At 43.6% G+C, this 21419-nt stretch overlaps 3 protein-coding genes across 4 annotated transcripts; 2 read left to right on the forward strand and 1 right to left on the reverse strand.

Annotated features, from left to right (window-relative positions):
• Positions 1-588: 588 nt before the first annotated feature.
• On the forward strand, positions 589-6889 carry pyroxd1 (pyridine nucleotide-disulphide oxidoreductase domain 1). Its single transcript, XM_083692058.1, has 11 exons — positions 589-834; positions 1008-1088; positions 1464-1583; positions 1998-2126; positions 2269-2342; positions 2498-2694; positions 2979-3176; positions 3330-3442; positions 5390-5512; positions 6003-6140; positions 6452-6889. Exons 1-11 carry the CDS (start codon positions 757-759, stop codon positions 6698-6700), a joined length of 1500 nt encoding a protein of 499 aa, XP_083548184.1. The 5' UTR covers positions 589-756; the 3' UTR covers positions 6701-6889.
• A 108-nt stretch (positions 6890-6997) lies between these two features.
• recql (RecQ helicase-like) lies at positions 6998-17242 on the reverse strand. 2 transcript variants are annotated; one of them, XM_083692056.1, is made up of 16 exons: positions 17166-17242; positions 16804-16881; positions 15939-16166; positions 15589-15768; positions 15207-15313; positions 14873-15071; positions 13377-13543; positions 12993-13074; positions 12698-12846; positions 11155-11272; positions 10844-10982; positions 10633-10724; positions 10209-10425; positions 9807-9936; positions 8676-8793; positions 7896-8036 (listed from the first exon to the last, which is right to left on the reverse strand). In XM_083692056.1, exons 2-15 carry the CDS (start codon positions 16823-16825, stop codon positions 8701-8703), a joined length of 1923 nt encoding a protein of 640 aa, XP_083548182.1. In that variant the 5' UTR covers positions 16826-16881; positions 17166-17242; the 3' UTR covers positions 7896-8036; positions 8676-8700. The 2 variants fall into 2 exon arrangements, with proteins under 2 accessions (XP_083548183.1, XP_083548182.1); XM_083692057.1 differs by lacking the exon at positions 8676-8793 and having other exon boundaries at positions 6998-8036; positions 17166-17235.
• A 296-nt stretch (positions 17243-17538) lies between these two features.
• golt1ba (golgi transport 1Ba) lies at positions 17539-20773 on the forward strand. The gene is made up of 5 exons (XM_083692019.1): positions 17539-17679; positions 18112-18203; positions 18338-18516; positions 18725-18806; positions 19929-20773. The coding sequence occupies exons 1-5, from the start codon at positions 17655-17657 to the stop codon at positions 19965-19967; spliced, it is 417 nt and encodes a 138-aa protein (XP_083548145.1). The 5' UTR covers positions 17539-17654; the 3' UTR covers positions 19968-20773.
• Positions 20774-21419: the final 646 nt, after the last annotated feature.

The raw sequence follows: 21419 nt of genomic DNA on the forward strand, positions 1-21419 counted from the left end.
CTGTCAGGCTGGGGGTAATATTGTTTGTATACATGACAGATTGGCCCACCACTGTCCACAGATGGGGAAAGCTTGGGTATGCCTTATCAACGATTCCGGATGTTTCCACACTGTCGTTTTTCTCATTCTGATGGTTTTATTTCTGTCTGGATGCTTCCACTCTCTATTTATAACTGGTGGTGACACATACTGGCATGGCCCCACTGTTTTGCTAGAGAGAGAGAGAGAGAGAGAGAGAGAGAGAGAGAGAGAGAGAGAGAGAGAGAGAGAGAGAGAGAGAGAGAGAGAGAGAGAGAGAGAGAGACTGATTGAACTGTCCGATAAACACCAGTGAGAGAAGTATATAGGATTAAAAAAACTAATAATAATCATAAACATTTAGGATTTTCAAAATTCTACAAATTAAATGAGCATAGTTTTGTTTGAGTTAATATTCTGTTTCAAGGGAGGCAATCCCTATTTCATCCCCCATTACTGTAAACTTTAGTGTCCCTCTTAATAACGAAAATTACCTTTGACCTTGCGGCTTGCCGTAGTTTGCTGTCATAACAAGGAAGTGTGTAGTGCACGGAACAGGTGCATGGTTAATGCAGTGCTTCAAAACACTGTATTGTTTGTCTTTCACACAAACAAATATATTGGCCACTAAGATCACATTACTAGTTTCTAGTTTCACAAGAACGTCTTGACTTCAACTTCTGCCCATGTGTGCGAGCAAGTTAGCTTCACAGCTAGCTACAGTAGCTGAACAGGAGAATGGCAGCACAGACAGAGATGACGTTCAAGTTTGTTGTCGTCGGTGGTGGCATCGCCGGTGTAACTTGTGCTGAGCAGGTGAGACCAATCAGCTAACATTTAATATGTTCTCACCATGTTTGCATAATGAGATTGTGTGCCAATTATAACCTATTGGAGGAGTGCTTCAGATGTGTTTCAGTGTGTGCAACATGTTAGTGTTGCTTTACTGTTGTAGTGTTGATAGCAGGAGTGTTTCATCTTTTTGACAGCTGGCCTCACAGAACCAGTCCGCCAATGTGGCCCTTCTGACAGCTGCTCCCATGATAAAGGCAGTGGCCAACTTCAAGCAGGTGATGCACTGATGTCACAGCTATTACAGTGGCGTCATACAGCCGTTCGTGGATAATAGACATGGACCTTGATGTTTTTATGATTGAATCAATTTCCCCATCAGGGATAATAACGTTTTCTACTACTACTACTAATCCTCATACTTACTTTACTTACTTAAACCACTGCTTGATCACCAGTTCAAGCTACACTCTACGCAAAATTACATCTGTATAATTATGTATGTAATAGTTTCCATACTGTGCGTAATTGTATCTATGCTCTCAAAATGAAAGGTGTAAGAAACTTCATAAACGTATCAAATCATCTACAGTATATACATATAATGACCCTAACCCAAACCTGCCTCCCTCCCTCCCTCCCTCCCTCCATAGGTTTCTAAGACGCTGGAGGAGTTTGACGTAGAGGAGCAGCCCTCCAGTGTCCTAGAGGAGAAGTACCCCAACCTGAGAGTCATCCAGTCTGCAGTGAGAGCCCTCCAGGCGCGGCAACATGTGAGTGGAAAGATAAGTACGTGTTACCAGACTATGCCCTGGTTTGCACCACAGAGTGTGTGCTGTGCTGGACTAGCCTGGTTACACGTCCACCATCGTTGCTGTAACAAGGATAATGTGAATGTGAAATATCAGAACCAGCCCCTATGTGGTTATAGAAGAACCAAGAAAGCAGTCACCCAAGGCTAGTGGAAATAGAGCTGTGGACTTGTAACTACACCCTCTGGCGTTGTAGCAGCGTTGAAGAAATGCACTGTAGCCTTTCGAATATTGCATCTAAGTCGTTGTTTTGTTAGAACCACAACTGGTTGCCTGTCTTAAATGCTGTCCAACACTTCCACCTTGTGGATGTGTTTGTGAAATGCTAAGACACCAGTTCAGGTTAAATTAACTTCACCAATCTCCCACTCTCAGACCCTACACACTGCGGATGGACTGCTGATCCACTATGAGAAGCTGTGCATCTGCAGCGGGGGCAGACCCAAACTCCTCACCCAAGGCAACCCCTATGTGCTGGGGATACGAGACACAGACAGCGCCCAGGTACTTGTACCGTCTCGGTGCTCGTTCAGCACCCATTCTCCCCATTGAATGAATCCAGTACCTTGTGGTTGTTCTGTTGGACTCCATTTTACCCTCATCTCACACTGAATGCTTCACGCTCTATTTGTTTTGTGTCTGGCAGGAATTTCAGAAGCGGTTATGCAAAGCAAAGCGAATCGTAGTCGTCGGAAATGGAGGGATTGCCTTGGAGTTAGTGTGAGTGTGTTACTCACTTACTGAACTTTGATTGTTTGGAGAAAATAACATACAGTGCTAGTATTCCTTGATCTCTATGATTTGATCTTATCATTTAATCCTCAATGTGGATGTATGTTGAATTCAGTACTGTATATCTGGTATATGTTGTGCAGGTACGAGGTCAAAGGTTGTGACGTGATCTGGGCAGTGAAGGACAAGGCCATAGGAAACACCTTCTTCGATGCTGGAGCTGCTCAGTTCCTCATCCCGTCCCTGGACTCAGACAGGCCAGAGAAAGCTGCCACCTGCAAGAGGGCCCGCTACACCACAGAGGGGGCTGGAGCTGGAGCCTCTCACGGCTCTGCTGCAGGTAGTCATTCAATCATTCATTCGTTCATTCATTTATTAATTCATTCACTCAGGAATGTATTCATTTATACATTCAGTCATCCATTCATGTCATTAATTCATTCATGTACATCTGAATATCAGACACCATTAGGACTGCACATATTCTTGATACAGATATACAGATACAGGCATCTGTTGAACCTTTGATGTTTACTTGGGTCCTTTGTATTTCAGTGTTTCATACTGGCCCTGTGATAATGAGCGCCAGGATGGTCAAATGCAGTATCTGAATTGTGTTTTCAGGTGGAGACAGACGTGTCCGGGGTGCGAGGTTGGAAGGGCCTGGCAGTGCCCTGGGGCCAGACTGGCATGAGGGCATCAGTATGAGAGGAGCAGAGGAGGTGTGCCACAGAGCAGTGGAGTACCAGTGTGAGGTTCAGAAGATCTACACACACCAGGACCTCCTGCAGTCCCCACTGGCCACACAGATATCTGACATGGGTGAGAGGAGGCAATGCATCCGTCCTTATATAAGGGGAATATGTAGTGTTATTGTAGTAGAATAAGTAGTGTTTTAGATCAGTTAATCACTCGGTCAGTCTTTTTTTCTTCACTGAGCATCTCTTCTTCTCTTGTTGCTGTTCTCTCCTGCAGGATCCTGGCCAGTGTATGTCCAACTGACCAATGGGAAGACGTTTGGCTGTGACTTCATTGTCAGTGCCACTGGTGTTGTACCTAACACTGAGCCATTTCTCCATGGAAACAATGTAAGGAAACAGCAAAACACCTAGACCAGACTCAGAAGCTATTATCTAATGCTTGAAGCAGTAAAAACCCCTTTCCTCCCACAGTTCCTGGCTGCCTGTCGATCAATCAATCAATCAATCAATCAAATGTGTTTGTATAGCCCTTTTTACAAAAACTGTCCCAAAGTGCTTTACAAAAACAATGAATACAATACAAACAATATGGACAAACACCAGACCGATCGTAGACCCCCAAAAAGCAAGCCAAAGAAAAACTCCCCAGTGGGGAGAAAACCTAGGTCACAGTGGCAAGATAAAACTCCCTAGTAGGAAGAAACCTTGAGAGGATACAGGCTCCAAGGGTGACCCATCCTCCTCTGGCTGGTCATGTGCTGGCTGAACAGTAAATTATTAATAATAACTATATTATTACTTTTTACCTGGGTGCCGCTAGCTATAATTATGCCCTACCACCTCTAACAAATAGCCTAAGTAGGCTAATAAAATAAATGAAAACAACTGGATTGATGACATTAATTTATTTCATTGTATAACCTGCGTAAGCAGGAGACGTATGTGTAGTCGCTAAAGGTGCAATATCAATAGTCCTAGGCCTGCTTGAAGTTCGCATTTAGCCTATGTCTAACTCAACCATGTACAACACAAGCTTTTTTCTGGCTATGCTTTTCAATGTTTGTTTTTTTCTGCACTAGAGGCACCGTCCCCGGTCGAAATGATTTGATCTGAGTGGCGTAAATATTCACTTACACTGGTTGTCAAGTGCAATTTAAGGCGCCCACTTCTAGGCAGTGATCGACACAATGTTGCGTTCAATCCGTCTGGCTGCCAGCAACTACAGACAGTGCTACTGTAGCTGGCTGGCTACGAGTTGTATTAAAAGTGTTGAAAGGCACCCGACAAGGTTTACATAATGTGTACAAGGTAGCTAAGGTGGTTTGAAAGGTAGCTAGCCAACTAACCGACATTTTCGTGTAGCGGTAGTAGTGTGCGTTGCTAGGTAACGACGTAAACGATGGAATGTTTTTGAAATGGACGTGACCACGTGTATTCCATGACCAGGCTCAGGCATGGTCCGCTCTCACGCTGCCCTCCCAACTCAAAAACTAACTTTCACGTCCTTGGATTGCCTTCAAATGATGCTGTTAAAGAGAGCCAGATCGATAATTAATCTAATAAACACTACAACATGGGCTGCAAACGCGAGTAATAATATAATGCCTTACCGCTTCTACCAAATAGCCGGAGTAAAATAAAAGACATGAAAACAACTGATTGCATATATTACTTTGTTTATTAACAATCGGCCTAGCAATATATACAGTTTCTTTGTCTGTCTCAGCAGAAAAGTAGTAGAACACAGCAGCGGGGTTCCATGAGGCCGTCCAACCTGGTTTCATGCGAGCGCATGAGACCATGAGACAGGGTTGGCACATCTCCCCGCCGCGGCCTCGGTCAGGGCCGGGCTTCAAGTGGACCAGAGCATATCATACCCAGCCGCTGTAGTTCACAGCGACTCATTGAGAGCGTTGGATTAGAGCAGCGTATAGGATTGCTTGCATTCATTGTGTAAATCAATGACGAATATAACATTTCAGCATTGCTTTCCGATATTTAAAGCTTTCCCATAGTGACGCAATGCGCCCCCTGTTTGACGTCACGATGCATGTTTAGTTTTGTTGATGACATTAATTTATTTCATCTGATAACCTACGCAAGCAGGAGACGTATGTGTAGACGCTAAAGGTGCCCCTTGGAGGGATATTAATAGTCCTAGGCCTGCTAGAACTCTCAACGGTCAATAAAAAAAGATAAAAAGAGAATTGTCCTTTTGCTTCACACAATAACATTAACAGATTAACGTAAAACATATTAAAAACACTTGCAAGATACATAGAATATCTACTATGAATATGGTCTTGGAATGAATATGTATGTATGTTTGTCCAGTTTGCTCTGGCAGAAGACAAAGGACTGAGAGTGGATGACCACATGATGACATCAGAGCCAGATGTGTATGCAGCAGGGGACGTGTGCACTGCATGCTGGGAGCCCAGCCCCATGTGGCAGCAGGTACACACACACACACACACACACACACACACACACACACACACACACACACACACACACACACACACACACACCTGGAGCTCACTGAAGCACATGTGATGTGTCTGACCAACCAGTTATGTTACTGCAATTACAACCACTACGATGCCTGTAAAATAGAGTAGAATATAATAGGACTTGATTTTCCACCTGGGAATGGGAACCTACGTTGTGTTATAAACAGTCAGCATTACACACGTGTACACTGTACATACTCTCCATAGACAGACAAAGACATTGTGACACATCCATATGGTCCTCTATGGCTCAGTCGGTAGAGCATGGCACTAAAAACGCTTAGGTTGTGGGTTTGATTCCCACTGGGACCATATATACTGAAAAAATGTATGCACTCACTGCAATGTAAGTCGCTTTGGATAAAAGCGCCAGCTAAATGGCATATATTATATCCTATATTATTATATATTACATTGGTGTCTCCCCTGTGTAGATGCGTCTGTGGACCCAGGCTCGTCAGATGGGCTGGCACGCAGCACGATGTATCACTGCTGACACCCTGGAGGAGCCCATAGAGCTGGACTTCTGCTTTGAACTCTTCTCTCACATCACCAAGTTCTTCAACTACAAGGTGAGCGTCTCTTCTCTGAAGCAGGGCACTGGTCTCCAACTCAGGTCCTGGAGACCCACTATGGTCTGTAGAGATTTTCATTTTTCCATTAATTATTATATTTTTTTAATATTCAGTTGCATTAGTGTTATTAGATCGTTGTACAGTAAGTACTGACGAATGTAAGAACAGTGGCCTACAAATTGAATTGAAATTGCATAATAATAATTTATATAATCATTATTGTTAATAATGTATCATTGTGTGAAACCAAAGGCCCATCATCCCCACAACGTGTGGCTAATACAGTGCTCTTCTCCACCCATCTCCAGGTTGTCCTGTTGGGGAAGTTTAACGGCCAGGGTCTGGGTCAGGACCAGGAGCTGTTGCTGCGCTGCACTAAGGGTCTGGAGTACGTGAAGGTGGTTCTGAGTGGAGGGAGGATGATGGGGGCCCTGCTGATAGGAGAAACGGACCTGGAGGAGACCTTTGAGAACCTGATCCTCAACCAGATGGACCTGTCCCGCTACGGGGAGGACCTCCTCAACCCTGACATAGACATTGAGGACTACTTTGACTAAAAACCCAATGACGTTGTTGACTGAGAACTGTGGCGCTGAGGTATTCGATGCCTCACATTTTGAACACTGTCTATTTTGACTGTGTCATTTCTGTTCACAAAAATCAAGGGTTATGATAATTTACTTTGTGCCTGTACAGTAAATGAATGTGTTATAATTGTTTTAAGGTATTAAATTATTATTATTATTTTCCAGGTGACTGTCCTATGCTGTTATGGTTTTTGATTAGTGCATCCATCCTTCTTCTAAGATGCAGGGCAGGTACATATTAAAGACCACCAGAGGGCGCACAAACAATTATATTTGATATTTTTAATCAAAAATCTATTGTATCTGCAGGTGAGTTGAGCACAAGTAACTGTCATGAAAATAATTAGAGTGAATCGAATTCACTATACACACTATGACTCTTAGTTCCGCTCTAATGAGACGGAAATGACAAATAAGACATTGTGAAAATAACACATTACTTCATATTACTCATTCATATCAGCAGAGGAAGTTTTGCTAAAACTTTTTCAAGACAATAATTGCTCTTAAGACAAGTACAGTGTAGAGAAGCATATCTCAACTATTATAACAGAACATTACAGTATATTCTCTCTGAATGTGAAGTAGTACAAAAAAAAATCACTGGTAAATCCAAATTAAACATTGGCAGTCATCTCGGTATGAGTTTCCTCCTAGTGCTGACTCGTGTCCACAGGCTGCGTGCGGTCCTGGCGATGGTGGAGCCTCGGGGCAAACGAAGGCTCCTTAGTGGCTCCCTGATACAAGCCAGCACCCCGGGGTCTGAGTGCTGCAAGTACTCATGGGAAATGTAATTTATACGTTTCAGCTGTTTGCTGTAGTAGTTGTGTAGATCACAGAGCTCCTCCACTGCAGCCTCGGAAATGATGGAGGCCTGGGAGGGGGAGTTGACCATTGCTGCCCTCTGGTGGTCGGAGTTGGTAACTGGAGCGTCTGAGGGGGAGGCATTGGCAGCGGCAGTACAGGGTTTCCTTCTCCCTCTCTGAGGGGTTGTAGATTTGCGTTTAGAATTGGGTTTGACTGGTGGTGGTGTGGATTTGCCTTCAACAACTTCATGTTCCTTCTCTACGATATTAATCTCCACATCCACCTCGATGGCAGTGGGCTGAACAGGTGGAGGAACACACTGATCCTCCTCCCCCGTCTGTCTCTCTGTCTGGCCAGTGTGCTCAGTGTGTTTCCTGGCCTGGTTCTGCTGCTCTTTGTCCACCTTGATCAGCTTGTGTCTGTGTAGGGGAGGACTGCCGTCGCCGGGGACAATGGTAGGTGACGTCGCCTCCTCGGCTCCAGCAGGGGGTCCGTCCTCCTGCGGAGACAACAACCAGCATCAGTGACCCCTGAACCTTGACCCCTGAGGCCCTGGCCTTACTGGACATGCTGTTAACAGAGGCCCATAACCTAATACAACTTCAAGCGCCTATCTCTTTGGTGTTTGCAGATCTAACGTTGCCAGATAGGAATAAGCTATAGGCTCAGGGGGAGCTTCCGCCATATTACTTACTTACACCTATCCAGGGGTAAGTAAGATCTGCAAACACAAAAGAGAATGTGCAGGGGGTTGTGTTTCAGACCAAGCCAGTAGAGGATTTACAAAGCCTTGTTAGTGAACTCACTGTTAGTGTGACACAGCGTTAGTGAAAGCATGCTCCATACAGCCATGATGAACCTACAGTCGTGTGTGTAGTATTGACAGGACATACACACAGGACACAAACTATGAAAGCTGTTAATACAAAACAATGTTTGTGAATGGTTACAGAGATATGATTATGAGTTCATGCATATTTGATTATTTCACCAATAATGACGTATTCTCTTAGGATATCATTCCAGAAGCAATATCAATGTTTTGTTGTAACCAGGAAAGACATGTACTGTGAATGGTTTCCCCGACAATGCCATGCCCAAGATGCAATTGATTGAATAGAGAATCAGGGAACTGTACTTTGTGTTTCTTGTCTTCGGGGGGACTAGGGGAGGAGGTCTTTCTTGACTTTCTTGGTTACGGGGGGTTTTCCAGAACTGTCAGCAGATCTTTTTCCTTCTTTGGCCTTTACATTTACCTGTAGGTCAGTAACAACAGCCTTTTACCCACGGGGGGCTTCACACACTCACATACACACACCTGGGCAGGGCGTGGGATCTGGGTGCTAAAATATGGGAGGAAGGATCTCAGGATTGACATGGAAAAACAGAACCCTCAATCATTCCACGAGGCTTTTCCTCATTTTTAAATTGTCGATGACTATGAGCAAGTCTTTCATCTTGAATCACCTGTAGTATTCTGAAAAACCAACCATAGGGCATTACCACACTGCATAAATCTGGAGAAACACAGTTTGAGGAAGGAAAGCTGTAGAACAAGGTCAGTTTAGTAAACCTACAGCACTAGAACTACTGTGATTTAGAAACACTACACTATAATTCGGGAAGGAGTAAAAATCGATGACTTTGTTAGGGTGCTTATGATTACAGTCACAAGTGATGGAGGCAAGGATTATTGTCTTACAAAAGCTTGGATACAGACACACAAAAAAAATACATAATCACTGATGTCACTGTGAAGTGATTCAACGATGAATCATCTGCTGCAAAACAATAACCATCCTCAGATGGCCTGAAAACGCATTTTTGTTCTCACTTACCTCCAAGGGTTGTCTGGTTAATAATTCAAAGATTTTTACAAAACATTTTTTGGGGGAGAAGAGAAAGACATGGGACAGACACACAAAAGGCAAAACAGAGACATTGAAAGAATACAGTCACGACAGAGAGAGATACAGGGAGAAACTTGGAAATGGACTGACAACTATAATACTGTAGAATGGAGAAAAAACACTTAGAACAAACCTTAAAAGGATTAATGATCAGTGTAATTGTCAGACATTTGCAAACTCAAAAAGTAGGTAAAAGAGTTTAAAGTTTACAAGAGTAGTCTTTCAAACTTGAAAACGTCTTACAAAATGTCTGATAAGACTTTGAATCGGGGGTGAACTATCCCTTAAGAAGCTAGCTTGTCTGCTTCCCTCTGTGTGTGTGTGTGTGTGTGTGTGTGTGTGTGTGTGTGTGTACTGACCTTGGGTGTGCCTGCTCCTGTCCTTCTCATCTTCATGGTGATAGAGTGAGTCTGGCTCTTCAGCAGCGGAGCTTTGCGGCCCAGCTTCAGGTAGAAGTAGGTGGTGTACGGCGTAAAGCTGAAGTCCTCACTATGGAGAAGACACAAAGACCAGAACACAAAAAACGAAGACAGAATAAATAATAACAGCTGTGAAATAAGAAAGTATTTCAATAACAAAAAGGCAGAGATGGGGCCTGCTGTGGGTATGGATTCAATGTTTTATTTTATTTTATTTTATACAGTCCTTTCCAGTACCGTTTCAGCAGCTATGGTGGATATGTAACCAGGCCAGCCCAGTACAGCTCAGCTCGGCTCGGCTCGGCTCACATGTGTAAATTAGGGGCACGGTGTGTGTTATACCCGAGGTAGCCCTGCAGCAGTAAGCGGGTGATGATGGCCTCCACCTCCAGACGAGACATGTCAGTGGTCGGCATCATCTTCCTGTGTTTGGCCGGCCCCTTCCCCATCCATGCGTCCGTCATCTTCAAGGGGGTCAGCTTCTCGTCCTGAGACGCAGCCAGCTCCAAGATCTGGACCACGTTCCGGGCATGCTGCGTGATGTCCATCGTGATGTAGTCTGGGAACACACACACACACACACACACACACACACACACACACACACACACACACACACACACACACACACACACACACACACACACACACACACACACACACACACACACACACACACACACACACACAAAGACATAGTGATAAAGCCAAGGACACACTTCATTCAAGGTGTTACATTCATTTACACACACACACACATACACACCGTTTCCATGACGGCAGACGTCACACATCTCATTGCATCCTTCGTCGTCCCAAACTTCGTCGAAGTGGACCGCCATGACTGAGCGCCGACAGCTTTGAAAAAAAACAAAAACACGAGGCAGAACAAAAACAACAGAGTTGGCTAAAACAGAGACACACACCAGCAAAACATCCTCACAGCCCTTTCCTTTAGTAGCTTCTCACTACAGTACCTGTCAACGTTCTGGCAGTAGTCGACCATCTGTAGGAGCTTCTGCTGTCCCACGTTCTCCATGACCACCATGGTGCTGATCCTGAAGATGTCGTTGAAGCCGAAGTAGACAATGCAGTCTGACGGACGGTCGTCTCTGCCTGAAAGACACAGATAAACGATGCCAGGAGTTTAGAGGAGAGAGGCAGGGACATACTGGGACAAAATACTAAAGTCAAACTATCTAAGACAGAACACAGAGTGGAGATTATAAAAATAAGTCAGATAAAGGCTATATAGTAAAACTCGATGTAGATGTAATTGTTGTCTTACCTGCGCGGCCACTCTCCTGGTAGTAGTTCTCTATAGACTTGCTGAGGGTGTGGTGGATCACAAACTTGACATCAGGTTTGTCAATCCCCATACCGAATGCCACTGTGGCCACCACCACCTACGGTACCATAGAAACATGACACGATGATGATGATGATGATAATGATGATGACCCTGTAGACAGATTTGGTGGTGCCAACCTTGATTTAAATGCGTATACCTATTTACTCTTGAATGAGCATGCCCGGCGGTCATCCTGAAGAAATCGCACCCTCGCCATTTGTCTATTCCTTTGCGATTGTAATGTGTCTCACACCTATGTCCTTTTGTTGGGAATGATATTTAAGGAGAAGGACAGCAAGATGTCCTTTGAGTTACTCTCCTGTGTTGTCCTTGACACGCGTTAAACGTATGGTTAAAACTTAGTCATATGTTGCTTGGAAACTGTTAAAGTGGTTCTTTTTGTTGATACTCTGTACTCTATTTGTTGATACTCATTATTCCTATGTGCATTAATGTGATGTTGTGCGCTAGATAAAGGTTCTGTTAATACAGCACAACATAATTGTGACCAGGTTCTCCCTGTCTAATGTCTAATGTGCACATGCATCATTAACGACATGTAGAGTGAGTCATCAGCTTCGGATATTGGCTTGAGCGTAAACTCTTCGCAATCCGATTTATCTTACCTTGAGGGCATAGTAAAACAGCATTTTGGGTATTCTTAATTTAATCTAGGATCCGATATGATCGATTGTCTGTCACACAGGGATGAGCAAAGCATTATCAATCATTATTAACCATGAAATATCTTTTGGAGATATAACGTAATGTTAACTCGTGTTAATTGGTCCTGTGACCACTTGTATTGAGTTCGCTTTCCGGTTACGGTCCGTAACCGTCTGAACTTGTACTTGGGAATACATACGTATGTCTTATTCTTAACCCGTCCTCTATTCTTCTGTGTTTTATTTCCAATTCTTCAGCCCTATAACCCAGTAATACTCAACCCTGGTCCTGGAGAACCACAGTGGGTCCAGGTTTTCGTCCCAGACTGTTGCAATCACACCTGATTGAACTAATCAACTGATCATCAGGTTACTGCTAAACTGGGAGTAAGAAAACCAGCAGTACTGCAGCTCTACCAGGACCAGGAGTGAGGATCACTGCTGCCACATTACAGTAGTCTTCGATCCTGGTCGTGGGGACCCGAGGATTGATGATTATTAGTGGAATCTGTGGTGTATTAGTGCTGGGGTGGAACAAAATCATACCAGGACAAGAACTGAAGAACATTGACCTATAATATAATAACAATAATAATAGGGAGGAGATTTGTAATGGCTTTGACACGCGTTGAGGATGCCTCAAGAAGGTTGCCCCAAAAGTTGCCCTCAGTTGAACACCAACCGGAAAAAACGCAGCCTGGGATGGAGGCACAAACGGTGGTAAAAGACAGACAGTGACTGTAGATTGTTGCAGCCTTGTGTCCCGCCCGGGACGAAGAGGATTCATTCAGTAGGTATGAGGTTTGTGAGGTCACCTGGATCTTGTTGGTACTCCATTTGCGGTGAACCCGTGACTTGTCCTCTGGGTTCATGTTTCCGTGGTATGGAAACGCTTGGATGCCCTTCTTCTGCAGGTCTGACGCCACCATCTCGGCGTCCTTCTGGGAAAACACGTAAACGATGCCTGCCAAAATCAAAGATATGCAGTACTTCAGCAACACTGGATACGAAGCTGCTCTTGGTTTTGAGAAATATGTGACAATATGTAACGCCTGTGACGGATTTTAAAACATCCTTTGTTTTTCTTTCCATGAGATATGCCCATGTTACCTGACTGATCCTTATATCGCTCCTTGATCAGTGCTGAGATGTCACTTATTGATTGATCACTGTTGGCATCTTTAATGCGAACCTGAAAGACAAAAACAAAACAACTGCAGACCCTCAGTATCACAGCTCCTCTGAGTTGTTTATGCAGTGCTTTTCTAAGACCCAAAGGCGTTGAAAGTGAATGGTAGTACATCCAGGGAATCCAAGCAATATATGTCAAATAAAAGAGTTCCAGAATTATCTTGAGTCGTTCCACAGTCTATGATGAACAGTACAGGTGTGAGGTCTAAAGATCAGAAGAGTGTGTGTGTGTGTGTGTGTGTGTGTGTGTGTGTGTGTGTGCGTGCCAGCCAGGTGTGAGTGTGTGGTTGCCGTGACTCCCACCTCGTAGTACAGATTGGTGCGGTTGAAGGAGGAAGTGAGTGTGATTGGCTCAGGGACACACAGGATCTTCTGGCAGTCCTTTAGAACACTGCTGGTTGCCGTGGCAGTCAGGCCTAGCAACGGGACCTTGGGGAACTGCCTCTTCAGGATCCCCAGGAGTTTGTAGTCTTGGGGATAGAACATGTGGTTTATGTCAGTAATATGGAAAACATACATAGAGTACTGATATAAGTGAGCAACAATAATGTTTATCCTTGTCGCTGGAAGTGTAGGCTTATGCACAACAGCCGGTTATGAATTATAACTTAGTTGATGTACGGCTTCATAATGTGTCCCAGCCAATCAGATCACATAAATCCCTGAACCGGTTTTACAAAACCAGGTGACTGTTGATGGGTAATAACCAATATTAGGCTAGTGGATATATACGTATATGTTTCACCAGCCGTGCCTTGGTGTCCTTCTGTCTTACTCAGTATGTAAGATCAGTTAAACCTCTAGATCCTAGGGGTCTCCCTTAGACCACTTACATCACGTATAGTACAGACTGTCCTCTGAATGACAATGACATTTTACATTTATGCCATTTAGTGACTTACAACAATTACATTTGTTTAAGTAAGTGAATCATCTATCCATCAGTCATCATAAGAAAAAGTAATCTATGCTAGGACCAGGGGCCATTGGCAGTCACAATGCTAGAAGAAGGAAGAATTACAGGAGAGAAACTTGTACAGGGGGGTAATGGGGGTGAAGAGGTCTTTAGGAGGGACAGTTAAGATGTAGCCTGAAGAGATGGGTCTTCAATCTCCAGCAACAAGAGAACACTGGGTAACATTATACAGTGGAATCTTCTTGGCCATCTGTATCATGGAATTCTTTACCTTATATGGAGGCAAAGGAGACTCTCCTCTTCCAGTGTTTATAAACTGTCTCACTGATGACTCATGATTTCAAAGATCTGCATTGCTACTACAGTTCCTTCAGTAAGTATTCGTCGCCCTGGACTTTTTCCACATTTTGTTGTGTTACAATCAAAGTTTTTTGTTACTGATCAAAATACCCAGTGACAGCCTAATCCACACAATGTGTAATTGATTCCCATGCAATTCAGATGTCATATAAAAACAAATATATTAAATCAAATCACAAGGACTATTATCCTTGCACTCAGATGGACTCAATTCAACTTATTGAGTGACTTGTTTTTTTTTGTTGCATTTGAGCTCATTTTAGGACTGTCGCAAAGAGGGTGAATACTTGACTCAAGACATTTCAGCTTTTCAACTAAATGTGGAAAAAGTCCAGGGGGGTGAATACTTACTAAAGATAAGCTACCTCTTCCTGACTGGTCGTTAATAACATCTTGAATTGGATTCAAGTGCTTGTCCTTTGTTCTCTGTCTCTTCATAACCATCAAGACTCAGAACCCTACACCGTGGTGCATTAGGACAACAAGGCTTTCAGTGGGTCTAATGTAGTAATGGGTAACCTACCTGGTCTGAAGTCATGTCCCCATTGGCTGCAGCAGTGGACCTCGTCCACAGCGATGTGGCTCAGTCTGTCTGCGTTGTAGGCCTTCTCCAGCCGAGACATCAGCAGCTTGCTCTTGGCAATCTTCTCTGGGGTCACGTACAAGAGCTTGAACGGGGCCTTTGGATCCGTCAGACCAGCCATGACCATTTTAGCATGTTCCTGGGGGTACACAGAGCAGTCCAGTCAAAAGCCAATCAAAAAGTGAGCACCATCATCAATACAATCAATAATTGTAAATAATAATAAGTAAAAATTAACTCAATAAATAATAAATACTAATCTGTCTGTTGTTACCTTACTGCTGGAGGCGTTGAGTGTGACAGCTTCGACGTTGATGGACTTAAGGTACATGAGCTGATCCTCCATCAGAGACACCAAGGGTGTAATGACCAGAGTAAAACCTGAACGAACACACACACACACACACACACACACACACACACACACACACACACACACACACACACACACACACACACACACACACACACACACACACACACACACACGTCAGAATACTGCAGGACAGATGGATCCTTCTCTGTCAACTCGGGGTGGTAGGCTTATGTATGTGTTTGCATAGCACACACAATTAGTCAATGAACTGTGATCTAAGCTTGTAAGGAAACAAGTGTGTGTGTGTGTGTGTGTGTGTGTGCATGCGTTATGATTATACCCTCAGAGCAGACTGCAGGTAGCTGGTAACACAGACTCTTCCCCCGTCCTGTAGGCATGACCAGGAACAGGTCTTTGCCAGACATGCCCAGGTTGATGGCCTTCAGCTGCAGAGGACGGAACTTAGAGAGTTGGAACGCATCCTTAAGGTTCTGCTCCAGCTTCTTGGACCACGGAAAATCTAGAATGTTGGAAAAAATAACATTCAGACATTCCAGCTGTACATATGCAATGCTATTGCCCAAAACCCTGAAGGATTCGGCTTTGTATGGTTTATATTAAAAAAAAAACACGTTTCTCTCAAAAAACAATCTTTTACAATCTTTTTTTTGTAAATATGATGTCCTGTACCAGCATTCTCATAGCGCAGCAACTCCTCCTTGCTGAGACTGGATCCAGAGGATTGGGAGGAGGAGGAGGAGGATCCTGAGGGCTGGGCAGAGTCACAAGCTTGCTCCAGCTTCCGGAGCAGACGTTTCCTACGGGACGTCAGGCTGGCCTGCTTCTCCAGCAGCTCAGCCACCTGCAGCTCCACCACCTCCAGTTCCGCCTCCACAGAGTCTAGCTCCACCTGCACCTCTGCAGGGAGAGAAGAAGAACATGTTTATTTATTTTAAATTCCGGTGACAGGATTAAATCCCTTGAGGTGCAGATGAACACATAAGTAATGAACTTTTACTAGTACTAGTATTACAATGACCCCTACTACTAATGACACATCATGCATGTATTCATTGTCACATGATTAAGGTGTCACTAATAGGTCAAGACATTTCCATGATAACGAAAGAGACATGTTCCATTAACGATAGCATTCTAGCTTTCACTCAATTGAGAGTGCATTACTCGCTAAGATTTTCTTTCAGTATCAGATTAGAAAAGAAACCAAACACTTAGGGCTATCCAATAGGACAACTGCTGTTCTCTGGGGTTCTGTGTGATATTGAATACCCAGATGCAGCAGGAGAGAGAGGGAGAGAGAGAGGGAGGGAGTCAGGTCTGACACCTCCCCATCACTAATGAGCTGTGCTTCACAGGTAGGGAAGCTAATGACCTTAGCCACATTCATCAGTCTCTCCACACCTATTCCCTCTGGGGGAGGACAGTGGAATACTACCTGTCCCAGTGGAGTTAGCTGCTCAGCTCACTCAAAAAACAGTAACATGATTGTGTGTTTACTTTAAGGATTTCGAATAAGAAATAATCGTACACTTACCATTGGTGCTGTCACTGTCCATTTCCCAGGCAGACCTAGTACAAAGTACCTTGGAAGCTCTATAGAATTTGTATCATCCTGTTGGATGAAAAAAAGCACTTAGTGGTGAAAGAATCACTAGCTAGCCAATCAGAGCAAATCAGTCGGGCACCTGCGAGTTGGCCAGCTAGCCTCGATGCTAACTCGCTAATGAGATCACAACTTTTTGACTAATGACTTATGAGAAACGTTCTCCTGGCTGCGTGATAGCTTACAAAAATCAATGGAAATACTACAGTCGCCAGTCATGACATCGTGACTCGCCTGTTTCTGTACTAAGGAAAATATAACCTCTTCATCGTGGAAGGATAAAATAAACTCACAGTTCGTTGATCATTCAATCCCCCTTCTCCCTGTTTGTACCCCTCCTCTTCACGGTTGCTAGACAGCCCGCTGGCCCGGTGTGATGAGAACCAATCAGATTGGGTTCCTTTCACTTTCTCGCTTTTTCAACCGTCGGGGGGACGTTCAAGAAACCCACTGCAACGCTGAAAACGGAATGCTGTGACTTTGGTCATTACGACAACACATGCGGTTAACATCAACACACAGCCGTTGTCATATGGATAGGCTATACTATGTTGAAGCAATGATGCGGTCTTCTCTTCAGTAACCTTTTGAAGTATTGCTTTATAATGTTGAACTCTCCCCAGATGTGTTCCCCGGAAGATGTAAACAATAGAAGGCGTGTTTCCGGAAGACGTGGCTGTTGCTGCAGTGGCAGCTGTCATCATTTCAACATTGAACTCCCGGCTGAATATATTCAACAGTTCCAAGTTTTATGTGCCATAAGCTGTTGATCCTCTATCAAAATGATCTCTCTAACGGACTCGCAAAGTAAGGCGATTACGATTTGAATATCTGACTGTAGCTTGCCCACAGTTTCTGCTCTCTTCCTAACCTGTCTCAGCTCATATGGATTACCTATGCTAAGCTAACTTTGAGTGTAACCTATGGCAAAAAAAGCTATCTACTGTACAACTAACCCCAGTAGCGAGATGGCTAACTAGGGACAAACTAGGATCAAACTAATAGGGATAGAAGTACTGAAACTAGAGGTCATTGTCCAGGATTCTGACAGGTGTCAAATCATAGTCAGCATGACATAGATGTTCTTAGATTTTCTCTGTGTCATAGTTTCAGAATGAGAGTTAAGTGTTAGCTAATGTCTTTCATGGTTTTCCATGAAGGGGGGGGGGATATATAAATTTCAGTATTTGCAATACATTTCAGATGTATCAATAAAGTAATGATTCTTCTTTCCTGCAGAGATTGGGATGGGACTAACAGGCTTCGGCGTGTTTTTCCTCTTCTTCGGAATGATCCTGTTTTTTGACAAAGCCCTCCTGGCAATAGGGAATGTGAGTGTTTATTCATGCATCCGTCGGTTACCTTGTCAGCACTTACATAATCTATAACACTGAGAAACACACACCTGCTGAGCCCCCCCCCTCTCTCTCTTTCTCTCTTTCACTCTCTCTCTCTATCCCTATAGATCCTGTTTGTGGCTGGGCTGGCTTTCGTCATCGGGCTGGAGAGGACCTTCAGGTTCTTCTTCCAGAAACACAAGCTGAAGGCCACCAGTTTCTTCCTGGGAGGAGTGTTGGTGGTGCTGATTGGTTGGCCCATTGTCGGTGTGGTGCTGGAGATTTATGGGTTCTTCCTTTTATTCAGGTGAGGAAAGGCCTGTTTGCTTAACTTATTTATATATATATTATTACAAGAACAACATGCAGTTGGGAAAGACTTGGCATTCTCCTGCCTTGCCTCATCCTTTCTAAAATGTTGTTAACTGTTAGTGTACTTCTGACACTGATTACTGACATTATTTCTCTCTCTCTCTCTCTCTCTCTCTCTCTCTCTCTCTCTCTCTCTCGTCCAGGGGTTTCTTTCCAGTGATAGTTGGCTTCATCAGAAGGATACCCCTCCTAGGCTCCCTGCTAAACCTCCCGTTCATCAGTGGGGTGAGTATGGGTGGGCACAGCAGGGCAGAGCAAGGGCAGTCAACTCCAGTCATCCAGTCATGTGTGTTCCAGCCCAGCACCTACACACCTTATTTAAGTTACTATACACAATCACATGGCCTCAACTGGATCACCTGGCTCAGTCAACAGGCCAATCATTTTGGTTTGTTGAGGTGTGTTACTATGAACATGACAGGCTAAGCTGTTGACATAAACTACAGTCATTCATCATCTCATAAACTACAGTCATTCAGCTCATGGTGGAGCCCTAGCTGTTGCCTGGTTCCCCGCAGTGTGATGCTGGTGAAAACTAATAACCAGTGTGTGTTTTGTGGGCACCAAATGGGAGCACACATTTTGATAGGAAGGAGGTCTACATTTACCTGAATTCATCCAACAAGAATGTAGTTTCTTTCCTTTTTCATTGGAAAATGTTTTCTCCTTTCTTGTGGCTCTTGAACATACCCCTGGTGTGTATGTGTGTGCTTGTGTTGAGGTGTTTGTGTCTCTGTCTCTTTAAAGCCTTCGTAAGGCTCTGTGGACAATCGGCAGGCTTGGTCAGTCACTGCAGATTTTCCCCCTTGCATGTGAGCATGGGCTGCATCCGTTTGTGTGTTTCATGTACATTGATTACAGTCGACTCTTGATAATTGCAAACAATGATTAAGCTCACTGCAGTTCACATGTCCCAGTTCAAATACCCTTACTTGCTTTGGATATCTGATTTCTTTGGTTTATTGCATGGCATGCATTCACAACACTCTTAAATCATTGTATTTACCAATCAGAGTCGGCTGTAGTATACTATATCGCTCTAGTCATGGTAGAACACTGCCGAGTCTATTCTGTCAGTCATGTCAAGGAACCATTCCATCACAGAGCTATTAATCAAATGCTAACCTCTTCCATATTACTTACACAATGAACTCCAGTAGTTTTCTATAGATAGATTGAAGCAGTAGACATGAATTATATTACTTTGGCTAATATGGGGCTAGGTTACGCGTCCTTAATATCCCTGCTCCATGAAGTGGTACATTAAAATGTATTTTTGTTCTACTTGTGTGAATGGAATGTAAAATCGGGATAACTAACTAACTGTTTATTTTAATTATTTTTCAGTTTGTGGACAAAGTGGGAGAGAGCAACACCATGGTATAACAGTTTTTGTGCCCAGGAAACATCTCTATTAAAGTCATGATACAGTGTAGTTTCATAAAAGCAATGCAGTCCCCCATTGGTTAAATCACTGATCTCAAACAGTTAAGTCTATTTTTTCCTGAGGCTTTATAATAAGACCTTTTCCCATTTGACGGGATGAGTCTGCTTGTTTTGTATCTGCAACTTGATTGGTCCACTGCGCCGATGAAGGAGTACCAGTCCTGGTTGCCACGGGACACTGTTACTAATGGATCTGGAGCTGGTTACCCCAAAATGTTTCTTACGTTGTTGAACAATGCTCTCTTCTGTTGGAAGATGCCCCAAAAACGTCTGCTAGTAAGCTAACGGACTGAATCAGCGCGGCTCTGTTACTCTACGTTGAATGTACAGAAGAGATCCCCCATGGCCTCTGGAGGACTTCTATAGAGGAGTTGACAAGACAAGAGCTGGTTCTGTTGTTACATTTTGGTGCCATGTGCTTTAACTCCCACTGGACGGAAGCTTTGACCTGTCAGAAGCTGCTTTACTTTTTCTGTTCTTTTAGTGTCTTTTCTTTTCTCTCACAGCTGATTGAGTACCAGTTGTGACAGTGGTTAATTTGTGTCACTCCACTATTTATCTGTCATTTCTGAGTAGGACTGGCTGAGGGGGACTCCTGCAGATGTGTTTTTTTTTAATAAAAGAGCAACATTTGATTTAGACTTTTATCAGTGTAAGCTATAAACATGGTGGGTACTGAATGGTTACATGTGAAATGACTGCTTTGACAATGTTTTGCTCTCTGACATTTTTGTAAATAAACTTGAGGGGGGAAAAAAACGTGCATTGTGTCTGTCACTCATAATGTAGGCCTACACATTGATACTGTATGTGCTATACAACCTTTCTGTAGGTTGTATAGCACACAAAAACAGTTTTGTTTACCTACATAGGCTACATTAGATAGATTAGTTAATTGATGACAATGTCAATGAAAAGCGCAGGGGAATCCAGCAAGCCAAGCTTCCCTATCATCCCAATCAAACACTCCCACATCCATTTTAGAGGCTGTCAGCTCTTCATTCATAAAAACGACTGCGCATATATCTATGCACCGCTTCAGTGCGCAAGGAGTAAACATATCAATACTTCCAAGCAATTACTCTCATTATTTACAACGAGAAGAATACCTAAAGTGTGCCAGAATTTTGCATCAAATTTATGACTTCTTCTTCTTTGACAATGGTAGAGCACTATTGCCTTTAGTTGCTACTTTCATTCAGAAAATATGTAATTGTGTCGATTAATTTAAATGGAGAGTACCCTAATTGATTGGCACCTCTATTCATTCACTCTCACTCCGCACTCGGAGTCCGCCCCTATTTCATCAAATTGACATGACCTATTGCTGTTGACATCCATAACCCGTTACGTTGCGCAGTGGTTCCCCCCGCCCTGTTGAATATAAATACA

Source organism: Argentina silus, assembly GCF_951799395.1.
Source record: "Argentina silus genome assembly, chromosome: 20".
In the NCBI taxonomy this organism is placed as follows: Eukaryota; Metazoa; Chordata; class Actinopteri; order Argentiniformes; family Argentinidae; genus Argentina; species Argentina silus.